Below are 13,909 nucleotides of genomic sequence, written 5' to 3' on the forward strand. Positions count from 1 at the left end.
ATATATATTTATATATATATATATATATTTATATTTATATATATATATGTATATATATATATATATATATACATATCTGTATTTTTTAGATATATCTGCAGAGCGTGTTGATTTATTCACAGCCAGTTATATACATCTGTATATATATTCACAGTAAATAATATATATTATTTATTTATTTATTTATTTATCTATTTATTTATTTATCTATACTGTATGTACAGGCAAAGAGGAGACACTGGCTAGGCGTCGGCGTGTGCAGGCGTTGGGTGCTGCTGCTCGTCGGCTGTCTCTTTGTGTCTGCAACCCAGCAGCAGCAGCAGCAGAGCCTGCAGATCCTCAAGATACTGCAGCATGGGTAGGCCTCTGCTGCTGCTGGCTGCTGCTGTTTGCTGCTGTCTGCTGCTGTCTGCTGTCTGCTGTTTGCTGCTGTCTGCTGCTGTCTTCTGTCTGCTGTCTGCTGCACTTTGCAGTGTACAGACAGCTGCCGCTGATTTAGTGCTTAGCGAGGCCTTCTTCTCTCCCTTTGTGCGGTGTCTCCTTTGCGGGGTGTCTCCTCTCTTATGTCCCCCTTTTATTGGTGTCTCCTTTTCTATCTGTCTCCTCTTATCTGTCTCTTTCGTATTTCTTCTTTGTCTGTCTCCTTTTTATCTGTCTCCTTTTATCTGTCTCCTTTTATCTGCCTCCTTTTATCTGTCTCCTTTTATCTGTCTCCTTTTATCTGTCCCCTTTTTATCTGTCTCCTTTTATCTGTCTCCTCAGGACTTCTTCTGCAGCCGCAGCTGCGCTGATGCTCTCGCTATGGCGTCGCGCGCAGCAAAAGCAGAGGCGCAGCCCTCTGCTGCACGAGGGCCTCTTCTGTGTGGGGTCCCCACACCCCCTGCTGCTGCTGCTGCTGCTGCTGCTGCTGCAGCTGCTGCTGCTCCGGCAGCAGCAGGGGGCCTCCCTGCTGCTGCTGCAAGCAGCGGAGTAGGAGGGCACCTGGGCGCTGGCAGCACCCTGGGGGCCCCTGGGGGGCCCCACACAGCCCCCAATGTAGCAGCACAGTCTTCGCCTGCTTCTCGCGTGTCTTCTGTAGAGCTCTTTGCTTCAAGCGATGAAGAGAATATGTCTGCTATCAGCAGCAGCGTAGCAGGGGCCCCTAGGGGGGGGGCCCCCTTGGGGGCCCCAGCAGCAGCAGCCACCATGCAGCGAGCGGGGGCCCTGGGGGGCCCCACAGATCAGCATAAACATCTAATAGGCGCAGGGGGCCTACAGGGTATACCTGGGGGCCCCCAGGGGGCCCCCCATTACGCAGGGGGCCCCCTTGCAACGGGGCCTCAGGGACCGGTGGGTTTGCCTGGGGCGTGGGGCCCCCGGCAGGGGGCCCCCGGGGGCCCCCACCCTTCTTATCGTTTGTAGCAGAAGAAAGGAGGAGACAGGAGACAGAGACAGACGCTTCACTGAGGACAAGAGTTTGTCGTAGAGGCCCTCTGTTTAACAGTATTAGAGGGGGCCCCCTGCATTCAACAGACTGGTGTTGTGGGGTGTATGAATCGGGGCCCCCCTGGTATCTTAAGGAGGGCCTCCCTGTTGTTTTAAAAGGTTTAAAAGGGGGCCCCCCTGTTGTCTGAACGGGGCCCCCCGTTGCTTTAAAGGGGGCCCCCATGTTGCTTGAAGGGGGGCCCCGTGTTGTTTGTTGTGGTGGGGCCCCCTTGTTGTCTTTTCAATGGGGGCCCCCCTTTTCAATGGGGGCCCCCCTGTTGTTTTAAAGGGGGCCCCCATGTCTTCCTATGGAGCCTTTTGTGTGGGGTTTAGAGGCAGGGCATCGGGAGGTGCCTGTACACTGCAAGGAGACACTAAAGAGACAGAGTATATGGTTTTGTTTTAACTACAGTTCGCAAACAGTATTAAGAGGGGCCCCAATAGGGGCCTCAGAGGGTAGAGGGGGTGTTGTGCTGCCGCTGCTAGGCCTTCAGAGGCTGCTGCTTTTGCTGCTGCTGCTGCTAATGCTACTGCTGCTAATGCTACTGTTGCTGCTTGTAGTGCTGTTGCTGCTTATATAGGCTCGCTGGTGCTGCTGCTGCTACTTGAGGGTGTATATCTACGCCCCCTCTTCGTGTTTATAGATAGGGGAGAGGCAGCAGAAGCAGCTTCCCTAGGCAGTGCATACTCTGGGGCCCAGGATCGTTGCTGCTGCTGTTGCTGCAGCAGCTGCTGCTGCTGCTAAGGGGGTATCCCTACACCTTCCCCCTCCTTCTGTAGCCTCTGAGGTGTGAATGCAAGTGAAAGAGAGAGAGAAGCTGCTCTGCCTGCAGCAGCAGCTGCTGCTGCTGCTGCTGCTCTCCCGGCGCGGGGGGCCCCCGCCCGCAGGTGTGACGGCCTGGGGGCCCCCAGGGGCCCCCCTGCTCTTCAGCGATATCTTTTGAAAGCGTTTAAAGACATCTTCTACAACATTTTAATTCATTATAAACCGAAAAAGCAAGCGAAAGAGCGGCAGCATTCTACGAGTTGCTGCAGCTGCTGCAGCACCAGCAGCAAGCGGGCGGCAGCAGCAGGGCCCCTCTGAGGTGTATATACACCTCAAAGCCTCTTTGACTGTTTATAAAACTATCCCTCCTTCTTCCTCTCAACGGGGGCCCCTAGTGAAGCACAGCAGCAAAGCTGAGAGGCCCCTGATTCTGCTGGTCTGGACGGCAGACACCGCAGCAGCAGCAGCGGCAGCAACAGCAGCAGCAGCAGCTACAGCTGCTGCTGCAGCACAAGTACAGCAACGCCTGCCCTCCTAAAACTCAACAATTGACTCTTCTCTTTCTCTTTGGGGCTTTCTGCATGCACTCAGCACTTCGCCTTTGTATATCCACGCAGGCGTGAGTGACCATTGGTCTCCCCAGCTGCTGCAGGTGCTGCTGCTGCTGCTGCTGCTGCTTGAGGGGCCCCCAGGCTCTTCTTAGCGCTGCAACAACAGCCTGGGCCCTTTAAACTCCATTCGTCTCCACAGATAGAGAGAAGATAGTCGAGGGCCCCAGACAGGCCGGGAGGGTAACAGCTGCTCGTGCAGCAGCAGCAGCAGCAGCAGCAACAGCAGCAGCAGCAGTAGCAACTGATTAAGAAGCACAAGCAAGAGAGACACCAGGAGCAGCGAGGGAAGCAGCAGCAACGAGGCATCCAAGCGCAGGAGGACGCCCAGGCAGAAGCAGCAGCAGCAGCAGCAAAAGCAGCAGCAGCAAAAGCAGCAGCAGCAAGAGCAGCAGCAGCAGTAGAAGTGCATGTCCTGCTGCAGCAGCAGCACTGTCTTTGGTTTGGGGCTCTGTTTGGGGGCCCCCCAATGAGGGCAGTGTCTGTAGCTGGATTATGGAGGCCCTCGTGCTGCAGCAGATTGCAGCAGCACCGCATTGTTGCTGCTTGTCTGTGAGTAGTGTTGCTCGCTGCTGTTTGCTGCTGAGGTGTCTCCTCGCTCTTTCTCTTCTGCTGCTCGAGGCACAGGGGCCCCCGGGGGCCCCCTAAGGAGTCTCTTCAATGGAGACAGTCTCCTCAGATGGTGAGCGGAGGGGCCCCCGCCGCACATGCAGATCTTCTGTCTCCTTAGCTATGCTGGCTGAGGTCTTAGCAGTATTACAAGGGCTAGAGAGAGACATTAATGAGACCAACGAGGAGACAGCAGCTGCTGCTGCTGCTGCAGCTCCTGCTGCAGCAACCGGGGCAGCAGCCAGAAGGGGGGGGCCCCTGGGGGGCCCCCCATTCTTAGTACAGCGATGTAAGCCATAACACCCTCCAGCTAGCCACTGCTTGATTAAGAAGCTAGCTACAACCTGCTCTAGCTAGCTAAAGCTTGTTTGCAGCTAGTTTTGGGGGGCCTGCAGCTAGTCCTTGCTTTAACTCCGTAGGGCTTGTCTTAGCTAGCTACGGTTTGCTTAGAGGCTCGGGGTGAGATGATCTGTGTAGCTAGCTGCGACCTGGTGGTAGCTAGCTGAGGGGCCCTCTGCTTCTGACCACTAGTTGGCTAGCTAGCTAGCTAGCTAGCAAGTTGGGTAGCTAGCTGGGCGGGTAGCTAGTTTGGTGGCTAGCTAGCTGGGCAGCTAGCTAGCTATCCATCTACTTAGCTACACGGCTATGCAGGTAGCTAGCTAGATGCATAGCTAGGTAGATGGGTAGCTAGCTACGCATCTGTCTAGCCAGCTAGTTGGGTAGCTAGCTAGCTAGCTTAGGGGGGGCAGGTAAGTAAGTGGTAGAGGGTCTGCCTTATCTGTATTGCAGTATCTGTTTGTTCGCTGCTGTCTGTCTCCTTCAGCTAGGGGCCCCTCCTTGCAGTCTTTTAGCTCTGTCTCGAGCGTTGTCTCTGCCTGGGGGGCCTCGGGGGGCCCCCAGAGGGATGGGGGGCCCCCCAGCGAGGTGTCTCCTTCGGCTGAAAAGAATATAGCAATGGTGCATGCGCTGCTTGTCTCCACCTTAGAGCCCCAAGTACAGCAAATATTAAACAAAGTAAGCGACGAAGGCTAGCAGACAGGGGTCTCCTTAGATAGGCAGGTGTCTCCTTAAAGAGACAGGGGTCTCCTTAGATAGACAAGTGTCTCCTTGTAGGCAAGGGTCTCCTTATATAGAAAAGGGTCTCCTTAGGGAGACAAGGGCCTCCTTAGATAGACAAGTGTCTCCTTAAAGAGACGGGGGTCTCCTTTCTGCAGCAGCAGACGGTGGTGTCGCTGTGCTGCCTTCAGCTGTCTCCTGTCTCCTTTTGCTGCTGCTTTGGTGTCTCTTCTTGTGCAGCTACGCGAGCAGCAAAAAACAACAGCAAGTCTCCTTGCTAAGATAGACAAGCAAAGAAAAGAAGAGCAGAGACAGGTGAGGCCCACCTAGTTTACGGATTAGGGTTTAGGGTTTAGGGTTTAGGGTTTATGTTCTAGCGTAGTTTAGGGTTTAGGGTTTGTATTGTTTGTTGTGTCTCTGTCTCCTGTCTCCTTTGCTGCTGCAGATGGAGACAGTAGAGGACATGCAGCGGGAGCTTAATAAACAGAAGGAAGAGCTGCAGCAGCAGCGGCCTTTGCTGCGCGAGTTGGAGACAGTCAGGGAGGAGAACTTCGTAAGCGTTGTGTCTCTTGCTGTCTCCTTTTGCTGCTAAACCCTAAACCCTAAACCCTAAACCCTAAACCCTAAGGCCCCCTTTAATTGTCAGCCCCCCGGGGAGACACCAGAGCTGTCTGTCTCTGCGCTGGGCACACAATGCGCGTCTTTCTCTGTTGCTGCTGCTGTTGCTGCTGCTGCTGCTGCTGTTGCTGCTGTTTTTGCTGCTGCTGCTGCAGTCTCTGCAGAGAGAAGTGGAGCGTCTGCAGCAGCAGATTGAAGCTGCTAGCAAGCACCAGCAAGCGAAGGCTGCAGAGACACCCCGTCATCCCCTGTCTCTGCAGGAGAAAGGAGACAGCAGCAGCAGGAGCAGCAGCAGCAGCAAAATGTCTGTCTCTCTTCTCTTCTCACAGCCAACCGCAGACCTGCAGACGCAGCCCACAGAAAACATCTATCTGTCTCTCTCGCTATATATATATATATATATGTATATATGCCTGTATAAATATATATAAATATATATGTGTCTAGTAGATATATTTAATATGTGTGTGTGTGTGTGCGTGTATGTGCTTATATATATATATATATATAATGTATATATATATTCATAAGTATCTATATGAATATATATTATATATAAATCTACTTACATATATATGTATATGTATATACATATACATATATATATATAATTATACAATATATATAATATATATATTATATATATTATATTATATATAATATATATATTATATCTATAGAAGAAGCGCGTGGGTTGTTTGTTTGATGTGGGGCTGCAGACTGGAAGAGAGAAAAGAGTTAGAGAGAGAACTGCAGAAAAAAACAAAAGAAGTAAAACGACAATAAAGTATATTTAATCGACAGACAGATATAACAGAGATAGAGACAGTAGAGAGATAGATATAAAGATATAAAGATATGTATATATATATATATAGAGAGAGAGAGAGAAAGAGACAGATATAACAGAGATAGAGACAGTAGAGAGATAGATATAAAGATATGCATATATATATGGAGAGAGAGAGAGAGAAAGAGACAGATATAATAGAGATAGAGATAATAGGCAGACAGATATAGAGATATATATATAGGAGACAGATATAATACAGATAGAGATAATAGAGAGACAGTTAGAATAAAGAGACAGTTAGAATAGAGGCAGAGAGAATAGAGACAGGCAAATACATAAAGAGATAGACATAATAGATATAGATGTGAGAGACAGAAGAAGAGAATAACAAATAAACAATGAGACAGATATAACAGAGACAGAAAAGGAGACAGATAGAAAGAGGAGCTGCCGCTCTGTAAGGCTATCTCTCTAGGTCTCTAGCTAGCTAGCTAGTTAACTAGCTAGCTATGTAGCTCTCTCTCTAGCTAGCTACCTAGTTATCCAACTCGCTGTCTAGCTAGCTAGCTATTTCTATGCCTGCCTATCTAGCTAGCTGGCTAGCTAGCTGGCTAGCTAGCTAGCCAGTCATTTATCTATCTATCTGGCTATCTAGCTAGCTAGCTATCCCTAGCTGCAGCGTAGGTGGGTCTTCACATTGCGTTGTGTGTTATGCTTTTTGTTTTTGTTTTGTTTGCTGGGAGCAGCTGCAGCGGCAGCAGACAAGGTGCGAGCAGCGAGAAGAAGTAATAAAAGGGCTGCAAGAAGCTGTACGAGTGCTGCAGCAGGAGAGGCCTGCTGCTGCTGCTGCGGTGTCTCTGCAGCACTACGGCAGCATCCCTACCTGTCTCTCCCCACATTCAAATAAAGCTGATGTTTCTCTATCGAAGCAATTTCGTACTGCTGCAACTCTATACACCAGAGCGAGGAGACATCAAGAGACACCCCAGCAGCAGCTAATAGACAGGCACGATAGCCTTGCTGCAGAGCTCGCACAAGAAACCACGCATCAGCAGCAGCAACAACAGCAGCAGCAGCAACAGCAGCAACAGCAGCAACAGCAGCAACAGCAGCAACAGCAGCAGCAGCAGCTTCAGGAGCAGCTGCAACAGCGGGAAGAACAGCTGCAGATGCTCAGGGAAGAACTTGCTGCAGCAGAAGACAGAGCAGCAAAGAAGACAGAGGCGATGCAGCAGCTAAGCGAGCAGCTGCTGGAGCTGAAGCCTCTTCAGCAGAAGCTTAAGGAAGCAGAAGCAGCAGCAGCAGCAGCTTCTGCAGCAGCAGCAGCAGCTTCTGCAGCAGCAGCAGCAGCAGAAAACCAGAGACTCGCGGAAGCAGCAACTACGCAGCAGCTGCAGCGCGAACGCGACACCCTGCTGCAACAGCAGCAGCAGGCTGCTGCAGAGGCCTCATCAGAGACACAAAAATTAAAGACAGAATTAAAAGACAAAGAAGATATTATAGAGGAAATGAATGAGAAGTGCAAGGCTGCTGCTGCTGCACAAGAAACGCTGCAGCAGCAACTCGGCGCCCAAACGGCTCAACTGCAGCAACAGCAGCAGCAACAGCAACAGCTCGAACAGCAAAACAAGGAGCTGCTGCAGCAGGCAGATAAGAAGCAGATGCTGCTGCAGCAACTCGAAGAGCAGCGCCAGCTGCTTCACCAGCAGTTGGAGCAGCAGCAGAGACAGCAGCAGCAGCTGCAGACGCAGTCGCAGCAGCAGCAGCAGCAGCAAGACCTGCAGCTGCAGGCGCTGCAGCAGCAGCTTGTTGAAGAGAAGAAACGATTAGAGGAGACACTTGGGCAGCTGCACGAAGCCGCGCAGCAGCTGCAGCAGACAGAGGAGGACCGAAGGAGACAGGAGACAGCTCTGAGCAAGCTGCGGTCAGAGCTGCAGCAGACGGAAGAAGGCGCAGCAGCAGAACGCGCAGCAGCAGCAGCAGCAACAGCAGCAGCAGCAGCAAGCAGCAAACGCGTAGAGGAGCTAGAGAGCTCTCTGCTGTCTCTTCAGACACGTGAGGCCCAACTCCAGGTGTCTCTACAGGAGACAGTACAGAGACACAGCGAGGAGACAGCAGAAAGACAAGCAGCTGTTGGTGCGATGCAGAGGCAGCTGGAGGAGCAGCAGCAACTCGTCAAGGCCCTTCAAGCAGCAGCAGAAGAGGCAAAGCAGCAGCAGCAGCAGCAGCAATCGACGGCGTCTGCGGGTGTGTCTGAGCAAGAGGTGGCGGAGTTGCAGCAGCAAGTGCAGCAGCTGCAGCAGCAGGTGCAGCAGCAGCAGCAAGAGTTGCAACAGCAGCAGCAGCAGATGCAACAGCAACTGCAGCAGCAGCAGCAGGAGATGCAAGCAGCCCTAGACAAAGCAGAGAAGAGACTCAGCCTTCAGAAGCAAGCGAGGAGAGAAGCAGAGACAAAAAACCTCGCCCTAGAGGTGAACTCCATAGCAGCAAAAGCCTGCTGCTGCTGCTGCTGTTGCTGTTGCTGCAGCAGCAGCTGCTGCTGCTGTAGCTGCTGTTGCTGCTGTCGTTGTCTCTGTCTCTGTCGATGCAACGCAGGGCCCGTTGGGCTCTCTTCTTCCCTTAACCTGTCTCCTTTGCTGTCTCTGCTGTCTCTGTCTCCTTTGCTGTCTCTGCTGTCTCTGTCTCAGTTATTTTGTCTGTCTCTATTTATTTGCTGCAGCAGGACAAAAGATATTTTGTTTCTGTCTCCTTTCTCTTAGTCTTCCTTCTGTCTCTGTTTATGTCTCTGTCTCTGTCTCCCTTTCTATGTCTGTCTCCTTCTTTATGTCTTTGTCTCTGTCTCTGTCTCTGTCTTTATATATAATTATATATACCACCGAAGCACGTTTTTGTTTTTGTTTGCTTCAGAAGAAGCTGCAGCAGCGGAAGCAGCAGCTGCAGACGCTGCTGGAGCTGCACGAGGAGACGGCAATGGAGAGGGTTAGTCAGCATCATGTGTCTCCCTTGCTGCTGCTGCTGCTGCTGCTGCTGCTGTTTGCTTCGTGTCTGCTTCTTCGTGTGGGGTCTCCACGCCTGCAGCTGATGCATGCATGCAACAGATGCATGCATGCAGCAGATGCATGCATGCAGCAGAGCAGAGTATTTGATGTCTTCCTAAAAGAACAGCAGCCCCAGCTTTTGCCTTACCAAGTGCAGGAGCAGGAGCAGCAGCTGCTGCTGCTGCAGCAAGCAACAGCAGCGGCAACAAGCAGCAGCAGTAGTAAGCAGCAGGAGCAAGCAGCAGCAGCGAAGAACAGCAGCAGGAGCTTGTTTCTTCTGCTGCTGCAGCACAGAGGAGCAGCAGACGTTGTGTGGTATTGGAGTAGACACTGATTGCTCTCTGTTCTCCGGGTGTATGCACTTTGCATGCATTGATGCATGCATTGATGCATGCATTGATGCATGCACTTATGCATGCACTTTGCATGCATTTATGCATGCAACTTTGCATGCATTTATGCATGCGCTTCTGCATGCGTATTTGCATGCATTTATGCATGCAACTTTGCATGCAATTCTGCATGCATGCATTTGCATGTCTTTTGGTACTGTGTTGTTTGGGGCTGTGGGTTTAGGAGGAAGTGCTGAGTCGGGGAGCGGAGACAATCCGCAGGGCTGAAGGAGACTGTCTGCAGCTGTGCCGCTATGTACTGAGCAACAAGGAGACACTTTTGGGTGTATCTGCAGCTGCAGCAGCAGCAGCAGCAGCAACAGGAGACGCCGTCTCCCCTGTCCCCCCACTGCGTCTGTCTCCCTTCGGCTGCAAGTACGTGCATGCATGCGATAGAAAGTGTCTCTCTAAACAAACTGTCTCCTTAGAACATGTAGATAAGCAGCAACAGCGCTGAGGTGTACATACACCTCAGCGCTGCACCTCTGGAAGAGCGGAGAAGCCTCGCATTTTTTGCAGGGTCTGTTGCAGGCGTATGATGTGGGGTTTGCTGTCTCCTTTATCTTTTTTTTCTGTCTCTTTCTTCTGCTTTATCCCTCTGCAGCATTTTAAAAGATGCAATCAACCAAACAAATCGCAGCACAAGCAATTACACTTCAAGGGGTTCGAACGCCCGCAGAGCCCTCAGGCCTGTCCCCATGTACCGGTGCGTTGGGGTCTCCTCAGCTGCAGCAGCAGCAGCAGCAGCAGCAGACAGCAGCAGCAGCAACGTGCAGCAGCTTGCCCATGCGTTTTTGTTGCTCCTACGCCGGAAAGGCTACCCTGACACTGCACGTAGCAGTGCACTTCTAGGGTTTAGGGTTTAGGGTTTAGGGTCTAGAGTCTAGGGTTTGGTGTTTAGGGCCCTCGGGATGAGAGAAAAAGAAAGAGGAAATGGACGGCTTTGTTTGCTGTTATTTTCCATCTTGTGCATGCATGCATGCAGAAGTGCATGCATGCATGCAGAAGTGCATGCATGCATGCAGAAGTGCATGCATGCATGCGTTTGCGATTTGTGTTGCTGCGCTGCAGCCCGGTGGCTATGAGTCTTCAAGACTTAGCGCCAGGGAAGGGGCCCCAGCGGAGCGGAAGCCGCAGCAGCAGCAGCAGCGGGAGCAGCAGCAGCAGAGACATTTTTGATATGCTTCCGAGCTTCCCTGAGGCTTTGTCTCTTGTGCAGCAGCTAGGTAGAAGATGGGTAGGGGGTGAGAAAGCTGCTGCTGAGGAGACAGCAGGGGCTTCATATAATCCTTTTGCTGCTAGCGGTAGGGAGGCCTCGAGGCATACACAGCAAGCGTCTTCTGTCTCTAGTGCTGTCTCTTCACCTCTGCTGTCTCCTCACGAGCGGAGACAGTGCAAACCCCACAAAGGAGACAGTAAGAGACACCAGGCGTTCAATCAAGAGACACCCTCCTTAGCTAACTCCGTCGAGACTATCCCTAGCACTGCTAGCTTCAACACAGACACCTCTAGAGATATACTTCTCTTCCACCAGCAGCACCACGACCACCACCAGCAGCAGCAGCAGCAGCAGCACGAGCAGCAGCAGCAGCAGCACGACCAGCAGCAGCAGCAGCAGCAGCAGCAGCAGCAGCAGCAGCAAGGCGGGGAGGGAGGTGTGGGGCCCGCTGAGGGCGGGCAGGAGAAAGCCAGGCCCAAGAGGATTCATAGGAGACACTTAGGGCATCAATACATCGATGTTGAGGGGAGAACCTTCCGCGCTTACTTGCATGCAAATGAAAAATAATCTGCTGTCTCCTTTGTACGTCTTCTCTAATCAAATGCAGTTGCTGCTGCGCATGCTGCAGCTACACGTGCTGTAGCAACGGATGCTGCTGCAACAGCAAATGCTGCTGCTGCAAATCCTGATGCTGTGGGTGTTCTTTTGCAGCTGCTGCAGCAGCAGGTGCTACTGCAGCAGCCTCTACTGCAGCAGCTTCTGCTGCAGCAGCTTCTGCTGCAGCAGCTTCTGCTGTGCTGCAGCAGCTTCTGCTGTGCTGCAGCAGCAGCACTTGCTGTTAACAGCAGTGTCTGGAGGTGCTCTCCATCATTTTTTAAGTTTTTTTCTGTCTGTTTGCTTGAGGGTAGTGTTCATTATAAGGGGAGCCTTCTTTTCTCAATAATATACGTTTTGTTTTAAAGCGAATATCTTCTTAATTTACTTTTAGTTTTCTATTGTAGGGTTTTAATAAAATTGCAGCCCAAGCCTATGCCACCATGCAGCGTTAGTATATATATATATATATATATTCATATATATATATATTATATGTATAAATATTAGCCTTAGGGTGTCTCCAGAGACAGAAGCACCGAAAAGAAAATATTGCGAAGGTGCGAGAGAGAGGATTCAGCGAGAGCGGACTGAGATGCAAGAAATGCGAGTGAGGATTGAAACTAAATTTAAAGTATTTAATTTAAAAGTATAAATATTTAAAGAAATACATTTAATAAATTTGGTGTCAGTAAAGGGGGATCGAAGGAATTCAAGAAAAGAACGTAATATTATATTATATTATTGCTATATTATGTAGTAATATTATTTTAATGTTATATTATTGTTATATTGAAAATAAATTAAGAAGAATGCAGCAATTAATAAATGTTATAGAGAGGAGATCAATAGAAAGAAAAAAATAAAATTTGTTTAAGTAGAAAATAATTCAGAGGGAGGAAACACAACTCAATAAATGCAGCCAAAAAATGCATAAATAAATAAATAAATAAATAAATAAATAAATAAATAGTTATTTATTTATTTAAATGTATAATATATAAATAAACAATTCAATAAAATAACAAAGAAAGAAGAATCGAGCAAAATAAACAAATAAAACCATCGAAAGAAATTATTCAATATAAAAAATATTCGATAAGAAGAAATGTGCAAAAAATCAAAACAATAATTCAATAAAAGAAAATAATAAAAGAAAATAATAAAATAAATAAATAAAATATTCAGGAAAAGAAATAAAAGAAATAAATAAAAGAAATAAAAGAAATAAATAAAAGAAATAAATGAAAGAAATAAAAGAAATAAATAAAAGAAATAAATAAAAGAATTCAATAAAAGAAATAAATAAAAGAATTCAATAAAGAAAATTATTTCATTAAAAAGCCCCACTGCATGCGTGGGGTTAATGTTTTTTCTCTTGTTTATTTCTTTAGAAAATGCAAATTGCATGCATTTTAACAGAAAGGAGACACTTAATAAACAAAAGGAGACACACAATAAGCAAAAGGAGACACTTAATAAGCAAATGGAGACACTTAATGAACAAACGGAGACAAGACACTTAATGAAAAAAGGGAGACACTTAATAAGCAAAAGGAGACACTTAATAAACAAAAGGAGACACTTAATAAACAAAAGGAGACACTTCGCTTTCTGCTTATGTCTGCACGCAAGAAAAGACGCCATACCTTTTATATCTAAACAAAAGCAGAAAATAAACTTCACTCTACAGTTATAGAATGAAGTAAATATAATAAATAAGCATCATTGTATACACCTGAACAGAGAAGGAGACACTTTATTTATAAACGCAAAAGGAGACATTATTTATTCCTTACAACTGCAACAACAAAGACAAAAAAACAGTATATAGACGAGATGAATATGCTGGCGTCTTTGAATAATGAAGAGCCCGGGTGTATATACAGCACAGACAAGCCCCACGAGAAAGGAGACAATCCCTTGAAGACTTATGAAGTGTCTCCTTTGCATGCACTTTGCATGCAGCAGCAAGGAGACAATTCTTTTCGTCTCTTTTATTATTTTCTTCTTCATCTAGGAAGAAGTCGTGTGCGCCGCCTTCGGAGACACAAGACGTGGGGATTCATACTGCAGAGACAGCAAAAATAAAAAATAAATATAATAAATAAAGCAGCAAGGAGACAGCACAACAGCATCAAAGGAGACAGTTGTGAAGTGTCTCCACACGCATTTTTATGTGCAACACGGGCTTGCAGTGTATCTCTTCTTTCTCTTTCTTTTAAAAGAGACAATGAATAAGCAAGTGTCTCCTATAAAGGCATGCTTTGCCTCCTTTGTCTCCTTTAATGCATTAATTTAATTATTAAGCTCTCTAAGTTGCAAGACTAACGGGTAAATATAATAATGCTCCCATCCAGCAGTTTGCTGCACTCGCAAAACCTGAAGAAGATATTCCTCCGATAACAAACCTTGAGGTCGCAGCCGCAGCTCTTCTCTAAACATATCGTATTGCTGCAAAGCCATCCACAGCAATAACAGCAAACTATGTGCATGCATGCATGCATGCATGCATGCATGCATGTCTTGTAAACAACATGCATGCGTGCATGCAAGGAAAAGAGATGAGCAGTGTGTGCACGACGCTAGATAATCTGAATGCATGCATAGGGCTAGTATTTTCATTTAAGGCTAAACGGATGCCATATACTTTGCATGCATGCATGCATGCAGAGATGTATGCATGCATGCAAGCAAAGTCTGTTGGACAGAGGAGCTAAAGGGGGGCGTTTGGGGCTGGGATTGTTTCTGG

General features: G+C 48.4%; 2 protein-coding genes across 2 annotated transcripts; both read left to right on the top strand.

Moving 5' to 3' along the window:
• Positions 1-801: 801 nt before the first annotated feature.
• On the top strand, positions 802-1,401 carry EAH_00041540 (hypothetical protein, conserved; the record flags this gene model as incomplete). Its single annotated transcript, XM_013391790.1, has 1 exon — positions 802-1,401. One exon carries the CDS (start codon positions 802-804, stop codon positions 1,399-1,401), a length of 600 nt encoding a protein of 199 aa, XP_013247244.1.
• A 2,169-nt stretch (positions 1,402-3,570) lies between these two features.
• On the top strand, positions 3,571-11,130 carry EAH_00041550 (hypothetical protein, conserved; the record flags this gene model as incomplete). The annotated part of the gene is made up of 11 exons (XM_013391791.1): positions 3,571-3,736; positions 4,271-4,461; positions 4,744-4,818; positions 4,949-5,056; positions 5,277-5,494; positions 5,841-5,892; positions 6,661-8,385; positions 8,822-8,893; positions 9,529-9,719; positions 10,024-10,134; positions 10,416-11,130. 11 exons carry the CDS (start codon positions 3,571-3,573, stop codon positions 11,128-11,130), a joined length of 3,624 nt encoding a protein of 1,207 aa, XP_013247245.1.
• Between the last annotated feature and the right edge of the window lie 2,779 nt (positions 11,131-13,909).

This window comes from Eimeria acervulina, genomic scaffold, assembly GCF_000499425.1.
Source record: "Eimeria acervulina Houghton genomic scaffold, Eah_scaff527, whole genome shotgun sequence".
NCBI classification, from domain to species: Eukaryota; Apicomplexa; class Conoidasida; order Eucoccidiorida; family Eimeriidae; genus Eimeria; species Eimeria acervulina.